The following is a 27,582-nucleotide window of genomic DNA, read 5'->3' on the forward strand; positions in this document are numbered from 1 at the left end:
GTCCTGTTCCCACTTGCAGAAGGTAGAGCAGTACACAACACAGGGAGGCACAGCTTTCTGTGCAAGCACAGACTGTGGCCCTTATTCCATGTCCCGGGGCAATATTCTTTGGAAATGGGGCCCAAGAAACAGTCATGTCTCTAAACCTAAATGATCTCTCAGAATTCTCTCTTTACAACCCTGAGAAGTTGCTCTTTGTGCTTGCAACTCTTTGCAGTGCTGCTCCCTCATCCTTCTGCATATCCATCTCCTTGTCTGCTAAGACATTGTGGAGAGGCTGGTGCTGGTCTCTTCTCACAGATGGTTGGAGACCACCTGGGGGATGGCCTCAAGCTGAGACTGGATAGGTTTAGATTGGACATTAGGAAAAAGTTTTTCACAGAGAGAGTGGTCAGGCACTGGATGGCTGCCCAGGGAGGCAGTTGGGTCACTGCCCTTGCATGTGTTAAAGGGTCATTTGGATGTGGTGCTTAGGGATATGGTTTAAGATGAATCCTGAAGAGCAGGGATATCAGTTGGACATGGTGATCCTGAAGGTCTTTTCCCGCCTGGATATTTCTATCATTCTGCGATGCATCCTGTTATATAGCATGGCATTAAAGCTCCTAATAGTACCATAGAACCATGGGGTTGTTCCAGTTGGAGAAGACTTGTAAGATCATCAAGACCGACCATTGTCCTAACTATGGCTATTAAACCATGTCCCAAAGCGCCATAGCCAAGTGTTTCTTGAACACATCCAGGGACAGTGACTCCACCTCCTCCTCAGACAACTTATTCCAATGTCTGACCACTCACTTCATAAAGAAGTTTTTTTCCTAATATCCTAATACTGAAAACAAAGCCATGTGAGAAAGCCAGAGAAAGAGAATCTGCCACAAAAAGCACCACGGGGGTCCACACTGGTGCCTTTTGCTCAGATCTGCTCAGTTTTACCAGGGAGTCTTCTGACGAATGCCAGCGCTGTAACCATTCTGCCTCTGCTATTTTCTGGTCCGTGCATCGTCGTCAGAAATAAACAAGTCCTGCGACTGGACCTTAACAATTCTGCTGTGAGGCACGAGTCAGAGAGGGACCCAGAGTTCTCTCCTGCGGCTCCATTAGTTCTGCGGCGCTAAGAAACATCATTTGTTGCTAGCAATTTTGGTGAGCGGAAAAGAGCTGTGCAAGGCTTCTCAGAAGGGTGTCTGCTCTAGGCATTTAAGACTTCATTTGCACATTTATTTTGCTGTTTATTGTTGCACTTTACATTAGTAGTTGGTGGTGTGAAATACGTGAAGGTGTTACACGTAGAGAGCGCTGCAAACGGCACTTCTGTGCCTACCGAGTCTCTCTGTCCTCGCGGGAGCACGCCTTGGGAGCGCACAATGCAAGCCAAAGCGACTCTGTGCTACTCAGCTCAAGAGCGCTAGAAAGGCATTTTGCCTCATCTGTATAACAACATGTAAGCAACTTGGCCTCATAAACTGGGCATTGTTTTCCTGCAGATAAACCCAGAATCAGTCTGGGTTGCAAGGTAGGAAGTGATGCCCAAAGTGACACGAATAAGATGAGAACCTCAGGGCAGAGTGGTCTCGCTTCACCCCACTGTGTCACCACTGTGATGACCATGGAGCAGATTTTAGACCACTGAGGCAAAGGTCCCAGTAGCTTTAACAGCAATTTTGTCTGAGTATGGAATGTGGAGTAGGACTCTTTATTTGTTCACTAGGGGAGGAAGTAATGCCACAGTAAGAAAGCTGTTCTTGCAAGTTATTTATTGCTGAGTTTGGGGTTGGTTAGGATTTGTGCCAGGTACTAAATCACTGCAGGTCATGGAAATTTTATTTTTAAGCATTGCTCTTTTGGATGCCCCAAAAATTGCTTTAGCTGTGAATTATTCTGAAAGACCATGACCAATAAAAATGTGTGAACCATAAATCAGAGCCAACACATCCCTGCTGGAGAACCCGAGCATAAAACAGGGAATCAGAATCAGGACAATCAGGAAATAGGTTCCCTTTTCGTCTGCAGGTATGGCTAAGTGTAAATTCTAAGCCCAAGTTTTTGCATGGATTGCCTCAATTCTTTCCCAAAACCTATAGGTATGTGCAAAAAACCCACGTTTATGTGCCCAAGCAACTTCTCTGCATCCTTTTTATATTTCTCTTTCTCTCCCCCCCCCCCCTATTACATGTCCACAGAAAGCCTGATTCTCAATTACTTCTCTCACATTTAGCACTGTAATACATCGACCTGCAGAGCTTCTGAGCAGCATCAGAAAAGACAAGACTGAGATGTCCGGGGACCTTGTAGATCCTCTGCAGCTTGACTTTCTCCAGGTGAAAGCCTGAAGAGAGAGCGAAGGGGAGCCTGCCCATGAAAAAACCCAAAGATGGAAGGCAGTAGGTGTTATACCTTTTCCAAGTTATTCACTCAGTGCACCCTGTTGCTCTGAGGGCCTCGAGCCCGTGGAAAAGTGTCCAAGAAGGGAAATGCACTACTGCTGAGAGGTCTGCATCTGGCTGCCAGTAACTGACTCTTACGTGAGTAAAGCATTTGCTAGGATTTTACAAGGTGAGGGCTAGGAGAATCTTGCTCCTTCATTTAAGCACCTGGATTTTAGGTGGTGGAAGGAAATACTAAGCCATGTGAAAATAATGCTGTTCATATGATTTGTGTCTGTGGGTGGCAGCGTTCACATGTCCACTAGCAGGGAGGTGCTGGAGCGAGTGCAGAGCAGGGCAACGAAGCTGGTGAAGGGACTAGAGAATAAGTCTTTTGAGGAGTCACTGAGGGAGCTGGGACTCTTTAGTTTGAAAAAGAGGAGGCTGTGGGGAGACTCCATTACTGTCTACAGCTACCGGAGAGAACATGGTGGAGAGGCTGGTACTGGTCTCTTCTCACAGGTAAATAGTGATAGAATTAGAGGGAATGGCCTCAAGCTGAGACTGGGTAGGTTTAAACTACATATTAGGAAAAAAATTTTCACAACAAGAGTGGTCAGGCACTGGAATGAGCTGCCCAGGGAGGTGGTTGAATCACCAACCCTGGAGGTGTTTAAAAGTCGTTTGGATGTGGTGCTTGGAGATATGGTTTAGGCAAACCTTGCAGAATAGGGACATCAGTTGGACTTGGTGATCTCAAGGGTCTTTTCCAACCTGAATATTTCTGTGACTTTGTGTAGCATGATGATGTGTAGCAGCTTAGCTACTTTGCTATCTCGACTCTCACACTGGTGGCAGTAAATGGCAGAAGAGATGAAGGGATTACAGTCCAGTTGCACTCATGCCGCTGGCTCCTTTGGACACCCCTTCACTAGACTATTCTCTCCTTCTTATTACTCAGCACACTAAAATTAGTGTTCTGTGTGCATACAATTGATGTTATCCTTTGGTAGCTGTCTGATAAAGAGCTGTCAAATCCATGTTTTCAATGAACATTTCAACACGTGCCCTCATGTAAGTAGCTCTTACAAGCAAGGAGCCAGTGCAAAACAAATCATTACATCAATTATTCGCTGTCTGTGCTTGAATTACTAAATGGCTTTCTTGCTATCCCTCAGTGCAAACAACAACAAACAGAACTAGTTTCTAAGCACTCATTTCTCTACATTGACAGTGAGCAGGCTAGTTGGCTACTGTTAAACACATGTTTTAGTGCATTTAGTGGATTCTGGGCTGCATAGTTCTTCCTGCTGCAGAATTAAAAGTCCCAGAGGCTGAATTCAGCATGGCATTTATCATGAATATTAACCTGAAATGGAAGTATGTTGATCTGCACTGGAACCTGAGGTCTTGTTTAAACATCTATTGCTATATAACATTTTTTTCAAAGCAAGAATTCAGCCATCTCTATTTGAATGGACTCCTTAGTCATTGTGTTCACCTTTTGTGAGGCCAAAGCAAATGCAAGATTGGCTACTCAGTGCAGGGCTAGTAATGGTGACTGAGACATCTCCAGTCAGTAGATATTGGTCTGTTATTGTTTCATCCTGACAGCAGGAAATTCTAGTACATAATGCCTAATCCCCATGTCTTACTGAAGCTTATGGGAAAGCTACCATGGATGTGAGATGAACTCAGACAATGGCCCAGTCTCATGAAGCACTAAATGCTTCTAGTTCCATTGTAAGCATGAGTGTTCAACCACTGAAAAGACAGGTCAAGCTGGCCAGAGCCTCGTCCAGCCTGGCCTTAAACACCTCCAGGCATGGGGCCTCAACCACCTCCCTGGGCAACCCGTGCCAGCCTCTCACCACTCCCATGCTGAACAACTTCCTCCTCACCTCCAATCTGAATCTCCCCATTTCCAGCTTCGCTCCATTCCCCCTAGTCCTGGCACTCCCTGATAGCCTAAAAAGTCCTTCCTCACTGTTTTTGTAGGCACCCTTCAGATCCTGGAAGGCCACAAGAAGGTCACCTGGGAGCCTCCTTTGCTCCAGCCTGCACAGCCCCAACTCTTTCTGTCTGTACTCACAGCAGAGCAGCTGCAGCCCTCTGAGCATCCTTATGGCCCTTCTCTGAACATGCTCCAGCACATCCACATCTCTCTTGTAATAAGTGCTCCAGGTAGGGTCTCACCAGAGACATCTCCAGGGACAGTGATTCCACCTCTTCCCTGGGCAGCCTGTTCCACTGTCTGACCACTTTTTCAGCAAAGAAATTTCTCCTCCCTTTTTACAACTTGGGGCCATTTCCTCTAATTCCATCACTTGATAGCAGGGAGAGGAGACTAAAACTCACCTCATTAAAACCTCCTTTCAGGTAGTCATAAAGAGGAATGAGGTCTGCCCTCAGAGTTCAGAAAGAAGCCAAAGGCAGTGCCAGGAAACTGCTGAGCTGTGGCACATCTGGAAATGCCTAAGAATGCATATTGCACACGACTTCTGTCATGTCCTAGACTCATGACCCTTAACACTGGGTCTTGACTTCAGCTAATGTGCATAGGTATGTATGTGTGATACATGTGTAAATATAAACACTGGTGGTGGTAGCAGACACCCATCAGGAGTCCATATCAAAACCACGAGAAGTTACCATTCTGACAAAGAATGAACCATTTCTTCCTCTCCACCATCCCTCCAAGCACTGATGACCCATCTGACAACGTCTATCAAGGATGGGTTGCATTGAAAGAAGGCTTCAGACGCATCTCTGGACGGCTAACTGAAACCTGTTCTTGACTCCTCCTCTGGTTGTATAAGCAACTGCAGCCGTTACATAACTGCTGAAAAAACAACCTCCTTGCAGGGCAAACATACACAATATAATTGAAAGGAATAAAGGGAGATCCAGAACGTCCATTTTCCCCAATCAAATCACCCAATCCACTGTACCATTGAAAGTTAAGCAAAATATCTACCCCAACCAGAAGTAAGCTCACTGCATATCACAGTCTGGCTGCGCTGAGACAAGAAAACCTCTCCCACCAAAGCCGAACCCTGCAATCCTTGCATAAATCAATGACATCATCTTTGGTGACTCACTGCCTGCAATATTTATATTCAGCAGGCTCTCTCCCTTGTGGGAAAGTGTCTGTGCTGCTGAGACCCGTAGCTCATTATGATCCTTACACAGGAGGTAAAGAGGATGTTCTCTCACCTAGCCTTAATTTCACACACTCTGCACAATATCCCGCTAGGATTTCTTTTCTCTATTTCATGACAATGTCCAACAGTTCTTAGTCTCCTAAGAAGTTTGACTTTGTGCTGTCTAGGGAGCAGCACAGGAAAGAATGCACTTGAGTGCGTTCGTGTTCCTGTGTATGAGATGGATTACCTTGGTAGACTGCTTTCACACGATCCACCCTGATAACACAGAGGCTGGGAGATGAGCGCTTACTAAACATGAGATGGAGAGGTGCCTGCAGTATTCGCTTGGCTGCAGCCCGTGAAAGAGTGACAATGCCTTCTTTTATCACAGCTTTTCTCAAATGCTCTGACACATTTTTGCTGTGTTTCCCATTATCTGAGCTGGTCACCCCGGGCTCCCTTTATATTCAGTAAGATGAAACAGGCATTTCTGGAGTGCAATTTCTCTCATCTGAAAACAGGCATCTAAAATATGGCAGCTGAATCACACTTGAGAAGCACCACTCAGTCATTTACACCTGTACAAAATACAGTCACTTGCCTTAATTTAGCTCAGACAATTGCCCTGCATGAATGGCAAGATAAAGGACAAGCCAACTCATTCATCTCCGCCCCTCTTTAAACTTCAAGGCTGTAATGTGTGTTATCTTGAAAATATTTCTGGTAGATGGAAAAAAAACTCCACCACCAAACTGGCAGAGAAAATTGTAAGCAATTTTCCTCATTTCTGTAAATGATTGAATGCACCTCATTATCTTTATGAAAGGCTCCATTTTCTGCATTTGCCTCTGTTCTTATTCCCCTCTTTGGGCCGTTAAACTTCTGGAACACAAAGAACACTGCATGCTGCTTCCATCCTTCCTTGCACTCCTCTTCTTGACTAGACATTTCAATTATCACTTCACTGTTGAAGTCTGGCACCGGGCTCCAGGTTTCCTGATTTAAAAGCACTCGTAGCTTTGCATTCTGATCTAATGCTTTAAGCAAATTATCCTCCATCAGAACCTGACATGGAAAAAAGTTCACCCATGAAACATCATTTCCCAGGCACCCAGTGACAGAGGAGAGGACACAGCCTCAAGCTGCACAGGGCAGGTTTAGGCTGGACATTAGGAGGAAGTTCTTCACAGAAAGAGCGATTGGCCATTGGAATGGGCTGCTCAGGGAGGTGGTGGAGTCACCATCCCTGCAGATGCTTAAAAGGAGGCTGGATGAGTCTCTCAGTGGCATGGCTTAGTTAATTATAAGGTGTTAGGTGATGGGTTGGACTCAATCATGTTGAAGGTCTTTTCCAACCCAATTAATTGTGATTATGATCTTTTCTGATTTACCTCTTGTGCTGGTTTGGGTCTAATTGGAATATTACAATGAGAGAAATTAGATCACTGGATGTAAAAAGAAAATAAAGTCTATATCACTCATTGGTTTGCTAAAAGGGACAAAAAGCCAAAGTGTAAACAATTTGCTCTTTTGCCTTCTTTGCTTCTGAGCATTGGATCTCTTCTCTGCTCCAATCTCTCTACTAACCCTGGCTAACAGATAATAAGAAAGCGCTGCTGTCTGGGCGAGAGAGAGGGTAGTTTCGAACTCCGTCTGGGCTTCTGTGTTTTTCTGGGAGGGGAGTGTGGATTGCTGTATTATTTCTCAGTTGTATATAATTGCAAATACATGTAAATGTATTGTGTGCACATGCTTGTAAATTACCTTTGCTGTAAATACATCTTCGTCTTACTTCCAAGCTGTCTGAGCTGGTCTGGTAAATCCCAGTAGCAGTGACTTCTGTTCCTTAACCCATTACACCTCTGCCTCACCCTACATTTTTGCTGTTACCTAGCTCATCTGTAGGATTCTTGGGTACAATATATGCTATATGAGGAATAATTATAACATGATTTAATAACAATTTTCATTCCTGTAGCTTTGCAAATCCCAGAGAATTTTAGCTCAGGTATAATGAATAACTCCAGATTTACACCAGAAGAACTGAACTCAACATCTGGCTCAGAATTTCATCCAGAGTAAAAATGGCTCAAACAGTGAAGCTTCTGTGTGCATGTGCTGGTGGGGGGGGGGTGTGGGGGTGTGGAAAGTGCAAGAGAACAGACGTCTTTCTGAAATGGAAGCACAAGACAATGGCATAATTGTATTACTAAAAGCTGAGGAAACAAGTTGTGTCTCTGCACCCAACATAGAATTATAAACCCAAAAACACTACGTTCATCTGACCCTTTAAATACTATCTCTCTTATTTTCTGTCTGTGGTATTTATAGAGTATCTGTTGCTGTGCACAGGCACCAGCTGCATAACCACAGCTATTTGGATATGATCAAGTTAAAGCCATAGGATTTAGAGTAGCAACCATTAATTTCTAGTATGATTTCGACTGCCCACCACCACGTGATGCTCGCAGTAATGCATACACACACACGCACCAAAAGAAAGCCTGGTCTTTGAACGAAGAACTAGTGCCATTTCTTTGCAAGCAGATAGGTCTTGAACACCAAGTAAGAGCCCAGATACTTCTAAGCACAGATAGTGCAAACCACGGGTCCAACACAATGTCAGGCACTTCTAGACACACACAGGCGTGACTCACAAATCAGCTTTGTTCATACAACCTCCTCTAGTTTTGACACAGCCCAAAAAGCACACCATCGCCTTACCTACTGGTCAGAGCCAACAGCTGTGCTGCTCAGCTAACTGCTTCCCATCAACTTGATCCAAAATCTGGCACACACAAACTCACTGTCATTTGAGAGGAAAATAAATGAGGAGGATGAGTACCCTGGGTTTAAAATGGAGGCATTTTATATTACTGACCCTTGCACATGACTACACTACCTTAGAGAGTATCTTCTATTCACAGACTCCCTCAAAGCAAATTGTCAGGGCATGTTTGACCAGTGCAGGACACACGGCGTAGCACTCTCGTCTTACCTGGCATCACTCTCTACATCTAGTCCATATCAGACTAAACTATAGCAATTACTTTATCATCTCACGATCCCTCCCTATCAGGGGAAGGTGGATCAGACCAAGGAGAGAAGACTCACAGGTTCAAGTGAAAACAGATTTAGTGAAATAGCCAAATCAATGCCAACAAAAGTGGAAGCTATGTAAGTTATATGCAAGTCAGCAAAAAGGCACCAGTCACAACACTCAGAAGGACAGCCTTCAGGAGCACGAAATAGAGCAGGATATAAAGAAGAGTGAAGAAGAAGCCAATCAGGAGACTTTAGCAGAAAATGCCTCCCTCCTCAGCTGATCTCCTTCACAAGGCCTGATCCACAAGCAATTTAAGCTGGATACTAAAATCACAGAATCATAGACTGTGAGGGGCTGGAAGGGACCTTGAGAGATCATCCAGTCCAACTCCCCTGCCAGAGCAGGATCACCTATACCAGATCACACAGGAACGTGTCCAAACAGGTTTTGAATAGCTCCAGAGAGGGAGACTCCACAACCTCCCTGGGCAGCCTGTGCCAGTGTTCTGTCACCCTCACAGGGAAAAAATTCCTCCTCGTGTTTACATGAAACTTGCTATGCCTCGGCTTCCACCCCTTGCCCCTTGTCCTGTCTTATTCTCCAAGCTAAGGAGCCCCAGCTCCCTCAGTCTCTCCTCATAAGAGAGATGTTCCATTTCCCTCATTATCTTTGTGGCTCTGCACTGGACTCAAGAGAAGATTTGGGAAAGTTTGCTCTTCAGCAGTGTTTTATGACAAACAGCACTTCCCTCTACACAGAGAACATTCAAGATTAGTGTCCTTCCCTCCAGGAAATGTCACTTCCAGTGAAACTCCTGATAGAGACAGGTGCTGCCACGGTTGCTTTCTAGATCTGAGATACAGCATAAAGAAGTCAGTAGCAAATTCAAACATCTTCCCAGTGCAGCTACTGAGGTTGATCTAGTTGGCAATTGGTTTTTGATGGCCCTGTAAGGATCACCTAAGCAGCATAAAAACCACAGAAGAAGGGATGGAGCTATACTCAGTCTACCCACAGTGTGCTTAAGCATATGACTCCTTTCCACTTATGATCAAGAGCACTGTGCTGAAGCAGCTCTGGGAGGCAGGCAGGCTGAATAGCACAGTGCTCTAGGACATCACACATGTTGCAAAGACAAGATTTGCAATTCACTTCATCTACATTTGGGTTGCTAAAAGACACTTGTGTAGTCGGAGCTAGTTGCCTGCAGTCCTTTAATAGACTGTGGGAGAAAGGTATTTTCAGAAGGTGATTCATCCTAGCCCTCCTACCCCCAGGATGAATAGCTTGCATGGATGTCTGCCAGCCTATCTGGTGACTGCACAAGGAGATGAAGCATGGCTTGCACGAGAAGCAGAGCCCTTTGTCTGCTAAGGAGCTCCCCAGTTACACAGGTTGACGATGAGCCCCACGTGCCCTGTGCAGAAAAGTTCTCATGTACACTCTTCTTTCCGCCTCACAGAGAATGCTTTTGTCAGCCACTCGTCTTTCCCTGCCTCCTCTCGTGGTTTCCCTGCATCTAGCGTTGAGTTTTCCTTCCTGCTCTCCTGACACCAGTGCAATAAGGCACTACTGGAGAAATGTGGCTATAGTCGGGGGGGAGAGGAGGAATAAGACACACTGTGTGCAAACCAGCTTCGGAGGCTGAGGACAGAAAATGGGAGCGCAGGCAGAACAGCCTGAGTGTTCCTGGCGAGCTCGCAGGCACAACACGAGTAAACATCTGAAAGACAAAACTACTATCGGCTCAGCGGAGAAAGCAAGCTGCCAGATCCAGGCAAAAACGAGTGTGAGGCCCAAGCTAAGCATGTGTGTGCGTGCTGAAGGGAGCCAGAAAATCTTCAGAGCCGTCACCATGCACTCGGGGTTGCTGTACAGGCCTCGGGGGCCGAGCGCTCGGCTCGCGGATCTCTCTGCTTTTTCCTTTGCAGACTGTGGCATCCCAGGCTCACATCGGAGCTTTCTATAGGTTTTGGCTCGATATCTGCTCCCATTTATGTTGGTGGAAGGAACTTCAGGTTCACACCAACCTAACAGAGTTTATTTTGCCATCTGTCTGTGTTTAGTCTTCATATTAATAATAAAGGCAAGCAATGCAGATTGGGATGGAAATTCTTTCCTGAGGAGCAGAGCTGCCTGCCGTGCAAACCACCTAGCAGCCACTGAAACTCTCCTCTCAAATACTGCTGCTGAGAAACCTCACTACTTGTTTTTCCACGAGTATTAGCATTTCTAGCTTGCTCATTGCCATGGGTGTGTTGCTTACCATTTCTGCTGAACAAGAGCATGCCCGGAGAGCAATGGGATCAGCTAATAGCATGCTGTGAGCTTTGTGAGGGGGTTTGCGGGCTATAAATGTACTTTCTGCGGTCTGTTAATGAAATCATCCTTCCTGTCAATGAAACAGGGCTGTGGAGAGGCGAGCTGCATGAGTTTCCCCGATGGAGTTTTTCCCAGCCCACGCCACATTGCAGGGTTATTTGCACAGAGGCCCCTTCACCGGCTCAGGAAACGCTTCCAGCTAAGGCCACCTCCCTAAGAGGGGCTGTCAGCATTTAGCGTGGCTTGGGCTCACATCTCCCCCCCACCCGCTGAGCCAAGTGGGTCTCTGTCAGCCACGCTGCTTTCTGACACAGGTTGTCTGGTTTATGACATGCAGCACACGGGACCCCAGAGGGGCACAGGTGCCCGGCAGATAGGTAAAGGCTTTACTAAACTCATGGGCAACTGTGTTGGTTACTGCCAGTGTGGGATGTCTTTGCCTCTTCTGAGCTGTCTCCTGCTGCTCAGCTTCTACGGGGACACAACTCAGTGCTGAGTTTTGGCACGGGCTGCTCAGAATTAGTTGTAATTGCGAAGTGCAGAGCTGTTGGGGCCCCCCTTCTATTGATAATCCTCCTCACCACGTAATCAGGTTTTAGCCCCCTTTGGCCCCATAACAGAAATCCCCATCCAGGACCATTACTTCTCTTCTGGAGGATAAAATACTTACTTGATTTTTTTCCCATGTCTCTTTACCAAAGTTCTCTCTAATACGAGATTTCAGACAGGAATTGATAAATCCCTACTAAAGGGAGGGAAAACATTAACATATTATTCCTAATGGAATAAAAAGGGGAAAACAGAGCTCTTGAAATGCTAGTTAAAACCTAATGGCAAACCTCTAAAGAAAACAACAATGCTCTCATTTTTGTGTACATTTGGGGGGTTTAATAGCTCTGCTCATTTTGACCCCCCTGGTCTTAAATTCTTCACATTACTAATTCAAGTTTTCATAAAGAAACCATAGTAAATTTTAAAGCAAGATTAAAGACAGTTACAAGAGAATCATCTCTGGGTAATTTGAATCTTTTTCAGAACCAGGATGGCTAAGCTTCTGAGAGAATAAAGAGGGGATGAATAAAATGAATTTCATATCAGACTCGAATGGAAGGCAACTGTTTTGTTTGGGAAAACCACACAGCAATTGGCATTTTCATCTGACTTACAAAAATTGCCAATGATTTTTTTTTCCAGTGTTCTCTCGCTGCATATTTTCGTCTTAAACAGTGATACTGGAACAAACTTACCACAGCTTGTCTGTCTGCTTACAGCTTCTGCAAGGCAGGTGCTTCGAGCTTTTTGCAGCAACAGCGCTGCTTGTCACTGCTCTGGCACACCAACTGTGACTTTCCTTTCCTTTCCTTTCCTTTCCTTTCCTTTCCTTTCCTTTCCTTTCCTTTCCTTTCCTTTCCTTTCCTTTCCTTTCCTTTCCTTTCCTTTCCTTTCCTTTCCTTTCCTTTCCTTTCCTTTCCTAGTACATCAGTTTTTAATGTCTACACAGGAATGAGACCCACACAGAAATATAAGCTCTGGTGTTTGCCTTTCTACACATCCTTTCCCAGGAGACCAGGGCACACTGCTCCGAAGAAAACAGGAAGTCTCTTTTTTGAGCTGAGTCAGAGTGGAGTGTTGCAAGCAGAAAACACCAAGCTGTTCAGGAGATGCTGCAGGTGGGGGTGGGGTGGGGGTGTTATTTCTAGTTGAGCAGCCTCAGTTTTGAAATCTGTAGATTCTGGGAGAAGGTTGCTCATTTCTTCGAGTGCAGCTGATAAGCCAGCTCAGATGCCATCCATCCTCACGTATCTCGAAGTATGTCTGGCCGGCCAAGAGCAGCACATTGCCTGCCCAGCTTCTCAGTTGCCCAGGTACTCTCCACGAGCTGCATACCAACTGCACCTGGCAAGTTCTGCTGATGTTTGTCATCATAAGGCATTGTACCATATGAGAAGTAGAAAGACCAAATACTGTGTTTAAAGAGACAATATTTGCACTGAATTTCTTTATCCTGACATCTCTTCTAGGTTATTTTATTTCTTCCCATCTTCTGTTTCCTTTCAGCTCCCTGCTTCCCTTGAGCCGGTTCCAGATCCCTGTTCCAGATCCACCATAGTGAAGGAGATTAGTTTCTGATCTTTCATATCCTACTTCAGGGTAGCACACATCTGAAATCTTCTGCTAACGAGCGTGAAGTGTGGTGGCTTGTCGCCATAGCAGCTTGTCTGCAGAAAGCATCAAGTCAGGTGCCAGTATCCCTTGGCAGAGGGATACTTTCGCAAGAACCCTTGGCCACAGAGAGCAGCAGCATTTCTCGTCTTTGCACACCGTTCACAGGAGCTGTGGGCTTTGTGAGCAGCTGCACTTCTGGGAAGATTATCAGCAAGTCTTTAGGGCCCAGCTTGCAGAGGACCGACGGCCCTACAGAAAATAAGTGGCAAGGGCTGCAGAAACCTGACAGAGGTATGGGACAACTCTTCCGGAATCACACCACTCAAGGGCTTAGTTAGTGGGCTTAGAGGCAGGCAGACTGGGCTAATTCTGGGCTTCTTAAGAGCCTCATTTAATTCGTGGAAGTGGAGCTGTGTCTGCTAAACCTTGGCTCCGGACCAGCTATTTCAAATGCAGTCAGGCACCAGTGCAATTGTCAGAGTCGCTTGACTCCCACTGATGCTAGTTAGGTGCCTTTTGAGAATCCTGCTGAGGGCGACTGCGAATCTAGCCCTGAGCATACTTGCTTCAGTTTATTCAGCTGTAATTATAGGTCAGCTTTGCTTGCACTGGAGTCTGTCCACTGAGCCACTCACTTTCCTTGCACAGAAACGACCTATATCACTGAGTTGAGGGGGGCAAAAATTAATTCTGTGCATTGGAAACTGAAAAGTGAAGCTACTGAAGGGTAAAAATGTGACAAACCAGTTCTACGCTGTGAAGCAATACTACAGCTAGCTCTAACTTAGGAACAGCCCGGAGTATTTTATGGCCCATCAGTCCCCTTGTCCCTTTGCTGTTCCCCATGGCATTACCTGGAGATGATGGTGGTGTGTTCCTCACCTCAAAAGGATGCAGCATCATACATCAAACCACAAGCAAGCTCAGGTTAAGATCCTGCAGCCCCGATGCTGTTGTTATTACTGGGCCTTATTAATACAGGGAACCACATTAATGTGAACACTCTGGGGCCATAAATCCATCCAAATTAATGAAAGCTCTTGGTGCTGATATGTAGTCATAACCAGTGCAACGTTTTGGTTGGTTGGTTTGGTTTTGTTCTCCTTTTCCTGTAAATGAGCATTTCAGCATTAGAAAAACCCACAGGTTTAACATACACACACCCCTAGGGGACACAGCAGCAGCTGATACAGGACCAGGTTAGCTTTTGCCTAACTGAAGTGCTTGGATTAGCAAATTCTAGAACAGCAGCATTACATGCCCCAAGAAGCTGGAAATCTCACACCCTGATTCTCCCAAGCCTTGGAAGGCACTTCAGGATCAGGTCAGAAACACTTAGCTCAGGCCTATCTAAAGACTGAACTCTGGAATCACCAGATCCGGCACTTGTTATTTCTAGTCCACCTTGGCGTGTTCTGTGCCCGAGAGTGAATTGTTTCTGGCAATGCCATCACTTCGTTGGCTCGTTTGCAGACACAGGGAGAGGCAGCGGGCAGCACCTCAGTGTCTGCGGTGCCATGGGCATGTACTTCTCGAGGAAATCATCTCCCTAACAGAATAAACTCATTGAAGGAACTGATGATAACTGGAAAGCGCCAAACAGATAGGCTCTCGGAGCCCAGCAGTAAAGAGCAGATCCAGACACCACCTGCCTGCTGACGAAGCGGACTGACCGCTGCGCTTTGCCTCTCACTCCCAGCTCTCGCTGATCAGACAGGAGGGCTGCGGAATAGCTGGGAAGGAACTGCCACCGTGTGGCCGCGGCACGGGGCTGGCTACCCTTCTAGCAGTCTCAACCAAGGGCTGTTTCTCTGAGCTAGGTGACAGTCCCCAGCACTTGCTGCTGAAAATTGTCTTCTCAGTCAGACATTTCACCTCAGTGGCACTTGCAGTGCCTCTCTGGCAGCGGCCATAGGCTTCTGGGTGAGGTCCTGCTCCTTCTCAGTCACTTCAATAAAAGGGTGGAACTCCTTGTGCCATGATTTAGCTTCATATTTCCTTAATAGGTCACCTCATCCTCTGACAGAGGTTGGGCTATGAGAAGCACTGAACCCTCCAGGTGATGGTGCCTGATCTTGCCTTACAAAAGATGGATCATTTTTCACTTTCACAAGCCTGTTAGTAGAAAACTGCTTACCATGTACTAACTCACTGCTAACCAAGAAACAGTCTCTGGCCTTTCTTTCGCAGCCTGATCTGAAGCACCTGGGCTCACGTATCGAGTTTTCCCCCAAAATTGTCTTAGAACAACCTGTTGTGGCAATTCAAGAGCTAATGCTCTGTTTTGGTTCTGACTTACAAACAAGAGAGAGGAACTTTCTGGATGTTCTTTTGAAGACAGAGTGAATGAGCAGGGCATTGGTTGTAAAAAGAAAATAATGATAAGATCTCTATATGTGGTCTAAAGAGCTAATATATAAACAACTTCTCATTCTTTGTTCCCTTTGCCTTCTGCCTCTTCCACTGCTCCCCTGTGCGTGGCTGAATACTGCCCTTGAATGAACTGATTAACAGGTGAGGCCTCATTGGCTTTCTGTCGGGGGGGCAGGAGAAGAAGGTGGCATTAGCCTCTTCTGAGCTTTCTTTGCCCAGGGAGGGAGGACTGGATTTATTGGACTTCTCTATGATTTCTAAATTGCAAATAATTGTATATAACTGTAAATACCTTTTGTACAGATGCTGTAAATTTAGCTTGCTGTAAAATATAGCTTTATCTTACTCCCAAACCTTCTGAGCCAGTCTGGTGATTTCCATTTTCTTTGGGGGGTAACTTCTGAAAACCACCACACATGTTTTGCTGGCCATTAAGCTCAAGATAAGCCAAGAGTCATTCCACTGACTTGATGCAACTGGATTGCACTTTACCACGGGCATAACTTCGAGCTACGGGCCCAAAACCTGGCAAAAGCATGCAGGGTGCAGCCTGCTGTGACTGGCCAGCTCAGTGTTGCTCTCACCCATTTGTGGAGCAGGTTTCATGGTTTCTCCACCATAGAGACACAACAGGTGTGCTTCTGAATTTCCTCAAGCAGCTCTACAGACTGGCCTTACAGCTGAGAAAACGTTGAGGACATCTACTAGGTGCTAATCTAAGTGTTTATACAAGCCATGCAACCTGGAGCAGCAGATAACTGTAGATCTTTGCTTTGCATTACCTTGGAAGACTTCCTGCGTTACGTAATGCGGTGCTGACATCTTCTGCCTTCGTTGTAACTTTATGGCACCGAAAGATCCAAACCAGCGTACATCTTGTCCAGCTGCCAGCTTTCCATTAGCTGCCTGTATTTCTTCTGTTTCTGCCACAGACACGATTTCAGCTCGCTTACACGTGTTGTGATCACACTGAGTTGCTCAGCAGAAAAGCACAAAACTATTTTTAATCCCTCGAGACAGGAGGATTTCTTCAGCAGGCTTCATCTCTCTCCAGTTACTGGATTCTTGTACGTGCTCTGGATGTGGTGTCACAGAAATCCTGAGCTGAAGCCCCCTCAGAGCTGCTGCTCAGCAGCAACGTTAGCCAGAGGAACCTGAAATACTGTCAGTACTTCAGCTGAGCCGTATTTGGAACAACAAAACAAGAGATGCTCTCCTAAAGAGCTCGGTACTACTCTAACGCAACAAGCTTTTGGGGATTGGTGCTGTGGAGAATGCTCTCGCGCAGTGACCCTGATTGATAGAGCTCCTAGTCGATGTACATCATTATCAGAGCCCAGGGGCACGACTAAAAGAGCTCTCTGCAAGGGATCTAGGTCACACAGAGCTCTGCTGGTCATGAATAATTCTTCCGTACAGTTTTCACTGTTAGAGCACCTATCGTAGGTGCTTCATGTCTGTGTTGCAATGCCTGGCAATAATTTCATGCTGTAGCAAGATCATTTAGAGGGCCTTCCTAAGGCAGGTAGAGACCCTTTAGTGGCTGTGCAGAGAGCTCTGCCTCCAAAGTTCATGGAGATGAAATTCAGACCATCCTAGGAACGCCATTGTAGGGCAATAAACTGTTCTTGGAAGCTGTCTGGAAAGGTGCTTGGAGTGAGTCAGTGCCAGGCAGGAGCATGGCTCTGTCTTAGACAACACAGAGGGTGCTGCCATCCAAGCTAAACCCTTCTCTGAGGAGGCAGCTCTCACAAGGAATGAAAATATTTCTCTTTCTTCTCTCCCATTCCTTTTCTGCTCAGCTGCCCTATTTTAGCATAGGTAGCACATGACCCAGCTTCTGGGCTTGAACTCTTAGCTCCCCACCTCCATGGAGAGTGCCCAAAGATGCTACAGCCACTCTCCATATCTCTGCTGGAGCTGACCCATGTCCACTAACGAGTTTATGAAGACTAACATGTTAGAAGAAGGAAGATGCCAGCATTTATGGGATAAAAGGTAGAAAATGTTCTCAGAGAAAAATTGCTTTATTTTCCTTGTTTAATTAAAAGTTCCTAGTATGATAATAGGCTTGAAATGAGCTTTAAGAGGAAAAGAAATATAGCAGAATCCAATGTGAAATTACAAATGTTATGTTCCACCTCTGTCTATTATGCATAGAAGCAAATACACATTTCACACTGGAGTTTGTGTGCTGGTCAGCAGAGGGACCCTTACCCTTGGTCACAGCCCGATGACTAGAGATACCTCTGTTTTACAAGGACAGGCAAGAAGTGACAGGGGAGGTCAAACACACTGAAGCTGTCTGATTCTGTGCATCCTAAAAACAGTAACAAAAAGATCAGCTGCTCCAGTTCAGTGAGCAAAACCTTGGCACTATGAACACGAAGCACAGTCCAGGGCAGAACACCATTGGAATCCTTTTCTTCTTCTTTCATCAGTATTTTGATTGTACACATGCCTAATTCTGTTATAGCAACCCAAAAAGACCACAAGGTATTCTGTCAGCATCCATCCGTGTTGCAGGTCCTAGTAGCAGAAAGGTGACCACACACTCAGGAAACATTTTCTTTGGTGACTTCAGCATGAAGGCTGGAGAGGAGTTTCAGAGTGACCCAGCTGCCAAAAATGCGCAGTGTCGAGCACATACACAGAGCTGCCACCTTGGGGCATGGCAGGAGCAAGGAGTATGTTTAGAGCATGCTGTCTGACCGGGCTGAGTGGCCTTAAATGATCGTATGCCAAAGGCAGAACAGTTACTAAGACAGTTATGGTGTCAGTTCCAGGCAGTCAAGGCAAGACTGGGGAAGTACAAAGGCAGAACACTGTATAGAGAATGCAGACTAATAGTGAGAAACACCTACAGCAGGGAGACAAAACCCAGACCTTAACTTAAACTCTTCATGAATGTGGATCAATGATACAGGTTAAACTGGTCATTTTCAAGAGCATACAGACTAGACAAAGAGCATCAAAAGCACCTCCAGAATAAAAGTACTGCAGAAAAAAATCCTTCTCTTTCATGAACATCACTGGGAAAAGAAACAAAATGCTTTAGTCAAACAGGAGATGCCGGCTCTGAATGGAGGAACAGATGTTTTTTTGGCACTCTCCTATCTCATGGCAGAAAGTGTCCTAGATCAGCAAGATCTGAGGGAGGTATTTCCACCTCGTGGCAGAAATGCTGTTTGAATAACTCAGTGCTGAGGACTAGGAGCACAAATCAGCAAGAACTGCTACCTGCCGGATGTTCTGTGTGGTGGGCACAAGGCTCACGGAGGTGATGACCTATCACATGAGTTATGCTGATGGCCACTGCCTGAGGGAATCTATCCAAGCATGTAGACATTACAACTACTGAACACAGAAACAAGGAAATCACCAATCTCCAGCTGGTCATGCCTGTGCTGCCGTGATCCACCTGCCACAGTGAACCACTGATTGAACACAAGGTGAAAAAAAAAATCACAGGAAGCAAATCCCAAATACCTTACAAAATGGCTAAGACAAAGTGTGAGCTGGGGCATGCGGCTCAGCATGATGCCCATGATACAAATGGTATTGGCCTGTCCCAAGGGCCATAGGCAGAACTTCCATAGGGAATTTCTATTGTCATTTCCTAATGACTGGTAGCTTGTCTGAAAACTAATACCTTGTCATTGTCTACACACTATTACACTGTCATATATCAGCAAAACAAGCAGAGTATGAGTCTTAACCTCTCAACTTCACGAGCCCGAAGAAGCACAGTTCTAGACTGCATTCTTCCTCGTGCACTGTCTTTCATGATGAAGTAAGGGAATTCCAAACACTGGGCACAATCATCTAAAGCCAATGCAGTGGACTCCTCTGCAGATGGTCTTCTGCCCTTGAGAAGAACCTTAGCTCCAATTTATTTGCAAAGTGCTCCTCTTCAAGACATTAAGCTTTTCTGTTGTACACTGGGAAAAAAGGATGTAAAAATAGATGAAAACTAGCATAAGGAAAAAGCTGTCTGCATTTTTGCACGCAGTGAATCCCTTGATGCTCTATCAAAGGACAGAATCATTCCCTACAGGAAGCAGAGACGCAAAACACATCGGAGGAATTATTCCAAACACAGGTTTCCAACGTTGATTCCTTCACTGCAGATTTTTCTTCTCGGGCCAGAGTCTGCTTGTACCTCAGTGCTGATGTCCAGTCTTAGGTCACAGAGTTGATGATGGCACTTACAAATTTTCACATGCAATTAAAAAAAAAAAAAAAAAAAAAAAAGAGAAAATTCTGCTTCACTGCTCTGAATTTGGAAACCCTGGTGCAAAAGCTCCAACATATTTGCTGAATTGCTTTGCAGTACTGGAGTCAGAAGAATAAATTCTCACCAGGCAACCTCTGATTCATTACTTTCAATAACAGCACTAGAAAAAAAGGCCTGTCAGGTTGGACTTCCCCCCAGGTTCAATGACAAAGCAGTATTGTTAGGCACAACGAACTTGATGAGTTAAAGCCCCATATGAGTCCAGAGTTGGAATAGCAATGGCTCACAACATGTCCCACACAAAGAACCTTCAGTAACCACACACGTCACTTCTAGAGTGTTAAGAGATGGCTCAGAGGTGAAAAAGCCCCACCAAGTTTTACATTCCCTATTTCATACATTTTATCTTCAGCTGAGGAGGGAACACTCTCTCAATGCTCTTTCTTGCGTGTTTTGGGCTTAAATTTTAAAGTGCTATATGCCCCTTCCACAGCTTTGGGCAAGTACATAGGATGTCTTTCCAGCCTCTTCCTAGAGCCAGTAGTTCTCCGCTGGCTGCTTCTTTGAGATGGGCTTGCAGCCTGTGCTGTTTGGGCAGTGTCTTGTGAGTATCTTCGGGGAGCACGAAGGATCCAGTTTGAATGTAAACTATGTTCACTTGTGCTGGTAGCAACTGAAAGACAGAAGACAATCTGGCATTAGCAGTTTGCCAGTGATATTTTTACATACACACTGAGGGTGCCTGCTGGGTCTTTGCTGGAGGTGATGCTGAAAAACCAACTTGGTTTCACTGCAGGATGTCTCTTGCAAAGGCATTCACCTTATCTGCAACCTCAATGTCTGCAGTGTAAACTCTGATATTAAAGCTGGTCTCTTCACACACATCCCTAGGGCACAGCTGATCTGACCTGGTTCATTATTCACGGCAGTGTAAGATAAAGAAGTCAAACGCCTGTTTCTCCCCACTGATCAAACAGAATAGGTGATGAGCTCAGATGACTACATCTTCAAGTAGCTGGGCAATCCCATCTTTTCTGATGGAAATGTACCATTATGTTGTCAACTTTTTTTTTTTTTTCTTTTGTGGTTGGAGAGAAAACATCCAGCCTGTTCTCAAAGAGAAACATGGAAACCAGGTTAAGACAAAACTATCTTTACTTTTTACAGGTCTCCTCCAAAAGCATCTTAAGGTAGAGATGCAAGGGTGGAATTCAGCCCTGAGCAGAAGGGAAGCACTATTCCAACACTGCACATGCTACATTTTTGCTCACATAATGGCCACTAAAGGGTGGCATCCTCTCTGCAGGGAACAAGTAATGTGTTCAAGGTTAGGTTGATGAGGCTTTGAGTGACCTGTTTTAGTGGGAGGTGCCCATGTCTATTCCAGGGGGTTAGAACTAGATGATCTTTGAGGTTCCTTCCAATCTAAGCCATTCTATGATTCTATTCTATTACTGCACATACTGCAAGTAGTGGTTCCAGACTTGGGAAGAAAGATCTGGAGGAAAGCAGTGTTCATTAAATGAACAAACATGTTCTTACGATGCCACTCTTCCCTCTACACTCTGCACACCAAACATGCCCATATTTTGGCTGGTTTATACTTCACCATCAAAATCAACATCCACGTTTGGCAGATCCACATCAGGAACTCTCCGCCATCTCTCTGAATCCAGGTCTGCAATAACTGAGTCAAAGAAAGCCATTGCTTCTCTTACATCTGAGCTGGACTGTGGGCCTTTCCTTTCTATGGATGCCTGTTGACCAGATAGGGAGAAAAAAAGTTAGCTAAAGGTTGGGCACGATGACTCCTTAATGAGCAGACTGCGTAAGGAAGCTGCAAAAATTAAGTTTCATTCCATACTTCAAGCTGTCAGAAAAGCAGACAGCTCCAGGCTACTCAACAGTTTGCAGTAGCCAAAGAAAGCAAAACGGCAGTCTAACAAAGGTGCATCTTGTTACCTGCTCAGCACTAACCATCCACCTGAGCACTGCTAGCCAGGCATTACAAAATCCCTCAGAATCCCCCTGTCAGGCCGTGTAATTAGATGACTAAGTGACAGCTGGGCTTTGTGGCCAAACTTATTCTACCTAGCAGTAGGCACCTAATGAGACACACATAACAAATGTAGTCACGCAGGGTTCCTTCTGTAATTAATGCAGGGCTCTGGTGTCTTCAGAAGATGAGTCAGGCCTTAGGTAGGCTGAATTCCCCTCAGCAGGCAGATCTTTCTCTTTGCTGCAAAGGGATTGTGAGGTAACTCAGTTACTAATTTAAGCATCCTGTTAAAATGCCTAGGCTAGGTGAAATGAATCCCAATCTAAATTGCTAAAGTCTTTCAGAAATGGAAAAGGACCATGTGCACTAGAATATGACTCATTCAACACTGTGCTAACTCCCACAGGAAAGCCACAGGGTTTAAAATTAGCAGCCTGCCTTGATAAAAAAGCAAACGCTTGTCTGTAAGTGCAGAAGCAGCCACGAAGCCCCAGTTAGCAATTCCGTGGGTCCATACAGGTTGAGCACTTGCTGCCAGGCTCTGCCTAACAAAATGCCACATAGCTTCCCTGCCAGTCCCAGCTGGCATTGTAGGGCTGCAGCACCAGGTCAGGAAACTGCTACCTCGCATTTCAAAAGTGCAAGCAAAGGATGCATGTTGTATCACATCTCCGAAGGGACCAGCTTGTTCCCTGTTCTGTGAAGGCAAACAGATGAGCTAGCTTATTGTCTTCCTGACATTAGGGGTTGATTGACATCCTCAGAAGTGCTAAAAGATAGCTGCTACCACACACGTACTGAAAATAGCTACTGCTGTTATGACTAAGCCCTTATTGGTTAAAAGGCTTTTGAAGAAACTCCTATGTACTTCCAGCACCTGACCCACCTCTCTGTTCTCTTCTCTCACTACACCTAAGCGGCAGATTGTGAACCCACAGCACCTGACCCACCTACATTGCTGCTCAGCTCATCAGGGCATCGGTATGCTGTAAATCTCTGTCTCAAGCCAATCTTTGTGTGACAGTGCAGTCAGTTTACAGATTGTATCTATAGTGTTGAGATTCGTCTCCTGGCATCTGGTCACAAGAAGCACCTCTCCTATACCTCAATCACTCTGTTTGGCTGTTTCCTTGGACCTAAATAGAAATGTCTTCATAAAAACAATCTTCTCCATCCCACTGAGCTGAGTGTTGTTTCCTATTATTATTCCTAGCTTTTAAGAGTCACCATTCAAAGCATTAAGATGAAATAAAGCCAAATAGAAAAAAATCCCACTGATTGAACAGGTATAAAAAGGTGGAATTTAAGAATGGGCTACTTATTCCTAAACATGGGAGCCTTCTCCTTTGGTTAAGCAATGCCTGCAACAGAACTCAGCTTCAACAAGCTTCATAAGCTTCAGTGCTTATAAATATTTAAAGGGCAGGAGTTCAAGCCTATGGGACCAGTCTCTATTGAGTGGTGTCCAGTGATAGTACAAGGAACAACAGGCACAAACTAGAACACAAAGAATCCCACCTATATAGGGGAAAAACTACTTTGAGGGTGACAGAGCGCAGATACAGGCTCCATGGAGAATCTGTGGAGTCTCCTCTGGAGAATTCCAAAACCTGTCTGGACATGTTCCTATGGAACTTGATACAGGTGATCCTGTTTTAGCAAGTCACTTGGAGTACATGATGCCCAGGTGTCCTTTCCAACACTTACCATTTTGTGATTCAGCCACTCTGACATTCCGCTACAATAGAGCATCTAAATGTGGCAATAGTTGTTTGGAAGAGTCTGCCTGGCCTAATCAGTAGGTCAGCCATACATCTCTTATTCCCACCATCACCATTACTACCCAATTTAAAATCCTCACTGGGTAAACTATGTCAAAGTGTTGCTTACTGTCTGGAGAGAGACAGGCTGGAGAAGTGGGCTAAGGAGAATCTCAATGAGGCAAAATGCGAGGTCTTTCGCCCGAGGTCAGAGCAATCCTCAGTATCAATACAGACTGGGGGTTGATGACATTGAGAGCAGCCCTGCAGAAAAGGACTTGGAGATACTGGTGGATGAGAAGCTGGACATGAGCCAACAATGCACACTTCCAGCCTAGAAGGCCAATTGCATCCTGGGCTGCATCAACAAAAGTGTGGCCAGCAGATCGAGAGAGGTGATTCTGACACCTACTAAGCTCTGGTGAGACCTTGCCTGGAGTACTGTGTCCAGCTCTGGGGGCCCCAACAAAAGAAGGACACTCACTGGAGCGGGTCCAGAGGAGAGCCATGAAGATGATCAGAGGGCCTGAGCAATTGTCCTAAAGAACAGGCTGAGAGAGTTGGAGCTGTTCCGTGTGGAGAAAGAAGGCTCTGGGGAGATCTTGTAACTACATTTCAATATCTGAAGAGGAACTATTAGAAAGACTTGTAGTGATAGGATGAGGGAGGGGAAATGGTTTTAAAGTAGAGTAGAGCAGATTTAGTTTGGACATAAGGAAGAAGTTCTTTACAATGAATGGTAAAATACTGGAACAGGTTACCCAGCAATGTGGTTGAGGCCACATCTCTGGAGACATTTAAGCTCAAACTTGATGTGGGCCTGGGCAGTCTGATCTAGTTGCAGGTGCCCCCACTCACTGCAGCAGAGTTGAGCAAGATGACCTCTGAGGGTCCCTTCCAAGCCAATGCATTCTGTGGTCTGTGATTCTGTGTCGGCTAAACACATCACCCCACCTGCTGCAATCCTTTTTCCTCACTGATTCAAGCCCAGCTGTTTGGTGACAGACAATCTCTAAATTACAACCAGGAGAAAGCTTTGTAATGCTTCTCTCGTTAAGACATATGGAAATAATCTGAACTAACAACGACATTTCTGTCTTATTTTAGGGGTATCCTTGTAATACGGAGTGCCTGCCAACTTATTAATGAAGAGCCTACCAGCAGAGCTTGCACTGATGCTCATAAACTATCTGACCAGTCAGAAATGGTCCCATTCGTTTCAGTGAATTGACAATTATTTTGTGTAAGCCATTTTTTGCCAATAAAAAGGCTACTAGTAAACCTAGGGGTTACTTCTCCTGTCAGTCATTAGCAGCCACCAATAAGCATTGTGGAGAAGTCTGAGGCACTTAAGTAGCTTGTCAGAATATTGAGACAACAGCTTGCCTTTTCACAACATGTTTTCTTCATATACTTCCCATGCTCTCATACCTCTTCTCTTACTGTCCCCTCTTACAAACACAGGCAGATACATTTCTTTCCATGACCAGTCACTCATACTTAATTTCATCCTACTCAGAAAGAACCTCAAATGATGTAACATTATAAAGACAACAGGCTGAGACCAATAAAGCAGAAAGTCAACACAGGTCATACATCTATTTGCTTCATGGCTTAGGATCATGGCAAATGTTGTTAGGAATTACCTTTGAAGACTCTTTGGAAGGAAGTGGAAGAAATGAGTTCTTTCCAGTTCTACACGATGTTGTGGTTGCTGGGGAAGCAGCAGCCATACGCATGGATTTCAAGTTACTGATGTGGTCAAGATATTTTTTCCTTAATGCTAACAGATCCTGTAAGTATTTCAAGCAGTCCTGAGTCTTTGAGTACATCCAGTCTTTGTCCTCCTCTTTTGGCTGGAAGCAAGAATCGATGCTGGTTGTACTTCTGCTTTTTTTCAGTGTTTCACTAACTTTTTCCTGCTCACTTCCTAGGATGTACATAGAAGTGCTGCGGATCAGTCTCACCGCAGAGCCTGTGCCATCACAGTAAGGGATGTCATCAGTCACATTTCTTCGCTGGGAGTTGGGGTGAAATATAGAATGGATCTTCTTGAACATAGTGTGTCACTTCCTCCACTTTATACCTTTTCTCTTTCAGCTCCTTAATTTAACCCTAGATCTGGAAACAAGCTGCTGTTACTCTTGTCCGTAGCAGGCAGACAGTTTTGTCAGTTACCGTAAGAAAAATGTCTAAAACCCTATTGCTGCACAAATTGCTTCCAGCCTATCACACGGTGAAGGGCACGACGGTAACGCAGAAGAGCGTGTTCTATTCCATTTGGGTCAGCGAAAGAGCTTTATCCTTCCCTTGGTTTAAAATACAGTACGGGAGGTCAAGTATCGTGCTTTGACCTCCGATTTGCCTGCGGCTCCCCATAAGAAACACAGGCACCGAGGCAGGAGCCCCCCCTTCCCCCTCCCTCCCGGCTGCTTGCCGCCGAGTCTTGCCGCCGCCGGCCGCGGGGCGCCGGGCGCTGGCCGCGGTGCTGAACTCCCGCTCTGCTCCCAGCGCCCCTGCTCCCGCAGCGGGCCGGGCTCGGTGATCTCCTGCAAAAGCTTGCCGAGAGCAGCCTCCACAGGGACAAAACTCGAATGGAGAAGAACGGTTCCTGCAGGATAGAGCTCAGCTGATGAAAGAAGTCGCTCTGGCTTTCACCCCACGGTAACCAGGAGATGGCTACAGTTACCTGATCTCACAGCACTGCTGGGAACAATGTGGATTCAGATGTCAGGTTTTGTTTCACTCAGAACAAAGATGCCCCATATAAGGGATACTGTAAAATAAAACACTCTTCCAAAGTGCTCCTCTGGCAAAACATTGTAGACAGAAAGCAGTGAATTTGTCCTTCCACTTCAGCTCTGCTCTTAGATAAATGCAAGAATATTGACGCCAGTGGTTTTAATAACTGTGTTTTGGCTCAAACTACTGAGAAAATTGGCTATTACTGACATACTCAGGCATTGCTAGTATTTGTAACTGTGTGGCATTATGATGTATGCTTTAGAGATAAGTAGATGGTGAATTTGGTCAGTTCTTATGACCAAGACAATCACCTTTTAAAAGCAAGCAGGAACATCCAGATTTATCAGATTCAAAACAGTTCTCATGATTTATCCTGCTCAAGCATTGAATGCCTCATAAAATGCATGTGTTTGAGAGCTAATGGATATCACTTTGCAGACTCCACTGAACAAATTTCTCTTAATGTCACTGGAAGTGTCAACTGAAGGTTTAAGCATCCTAAGAGCTATGTAGGATCTCAACTTGAAGGACAGCTTCTAATGCAAATCTGAATTATTAGATGTTAAACATATACAAATCTGAATTATTAGATGTTAAACATATACCATGCCCATCTTTAAATATGCACTATTTTCCTTTTACATATAAAGTTGAAATATTATTACAACTAAAAAATGAGGAAAAGCAAACTTTTTGCCACTTTATCAGCCTCCTAATAGTAGCATAGACATAGTTCCCACTGCAGCTAAGAGCAGCCTTGAGATTGTTCCAAAATACATTCAGCTGCTGAGATCTTATATTTCCATAGAGGTGTTCCATTACTGGTTATCTCCAAAGCCCTACTCAATCCCACAGCTAGATAATAGATTAAGTTGATTTTGTGCTAGCATAGACCACTAGAACTGTGGGGGAAAGTTGAGATCTCTCCCCATAATTACATTTGAGATGGAGGCAGGTTCTGATTAGCAATCCTAGCATATAATAATAATAATAATAATAATAATAATAATAATAATAATAATAATTTCATCTATAGAGTGATTTAATTTTCAGAGCAAAAGGCGACAAGGGGATTTTACTTCATAGCCCTGAATGAGTGACATAAACATCTGCCATAGTCATTCTGGACACTATGTTTACTAAGCTATAAAACTAAAAGTATTCCAGAATGACCCTTTAAAAACTAGTTTAATACACTATGCATGGTACTGCTCTTTAGTTATAAATGGGATACAATACCAGTAAGCCTCAGAGAGGCACTCTAAGTTGCTTCATGGTCACAAAACTTGTGATTCCAGCAAATCCATGGGAGCTCAAGGAATTACTGATAGCTGTTTCTGTAAGGTCAACAGCAATTCCACTGAGTATCTGCTTATAGGATCAGATACAGCTCTTCAATAGCAGATTGATTTTTAAGCTTAT

At 45.0% G+C, this 27,582-nt stretch overlaps 1 protein-coding gene across 1 annotated transcript; it reads right to left on the minus strand.

The window, feature by feature from the left end:
- Positions 1 to 18,067: 18,067 nt before the first annotated feature.
- C3H13orf42 (chromosome 3 C13orf42 homolog) lies at positions 18,068 to 25,475 on the minus strand. The gene is made up of 3 exons (XM_064141286.1): positions 25,062 to 25,475; positions 21,266 to 21,413; positions 18,068 to 20,329 (listed from the first exon to the last, which is right to left on the minus strand). The coding sequence occupies exons 1-3, from the start codon at positions 25,473 to 25,475 to the stop codon at positions 20,088 to 20,090; spliced, it is 804 nt and encodes a 267-aa protein (XP_063997356.1). The 3' UTR covers positions 18,068 to 20,087.
- Positions 25,476 to 27,582: the final 2,107 nt, after the last annotated feature.

This window comes from Pogoniulus pusillus, chromosome 3 (genome assembly GCF_015220805.1).
Source record: "Pogoniulus pusillus isolate bPogPus1 chromosome 3, bPogPus1.pri, whole genome shotgun sequence".
NCBI lineage: Eukaryota > Metazoa > Chordata > Aves > Piciformes > Lybiidae > Pogoniulus > Pogoniulus pusillus.

What these genes read in the sequence shown, in the direction of transcription:
- C3H13orf42 (XM_064141286.1), bottom strand. Translation starts at nt 25,475, where the DNA reads ATGTTCAAGAAGATCCATTCTATATTTCACCCCAACTCCCAGCGAAGA. An exon ending in CTTCCAAAGAGTCTTCAAAG is followed by an intron (nt 21,414 to 25,061) that starts GTAATTCCTAAC and finishes TCTGGTCAACAG; the next exon opens with GCATCCATAGAAAGGAAAGG. An exon ending in CGTGGATGTTGATTTTGATG is followed by an intron (nt 20,330 to 21,265) that starts GTGAAGTATAAA and finishes TCTGTCTTTCAG; the next exon opens with TTGCTACCAGCACAAGTGAA.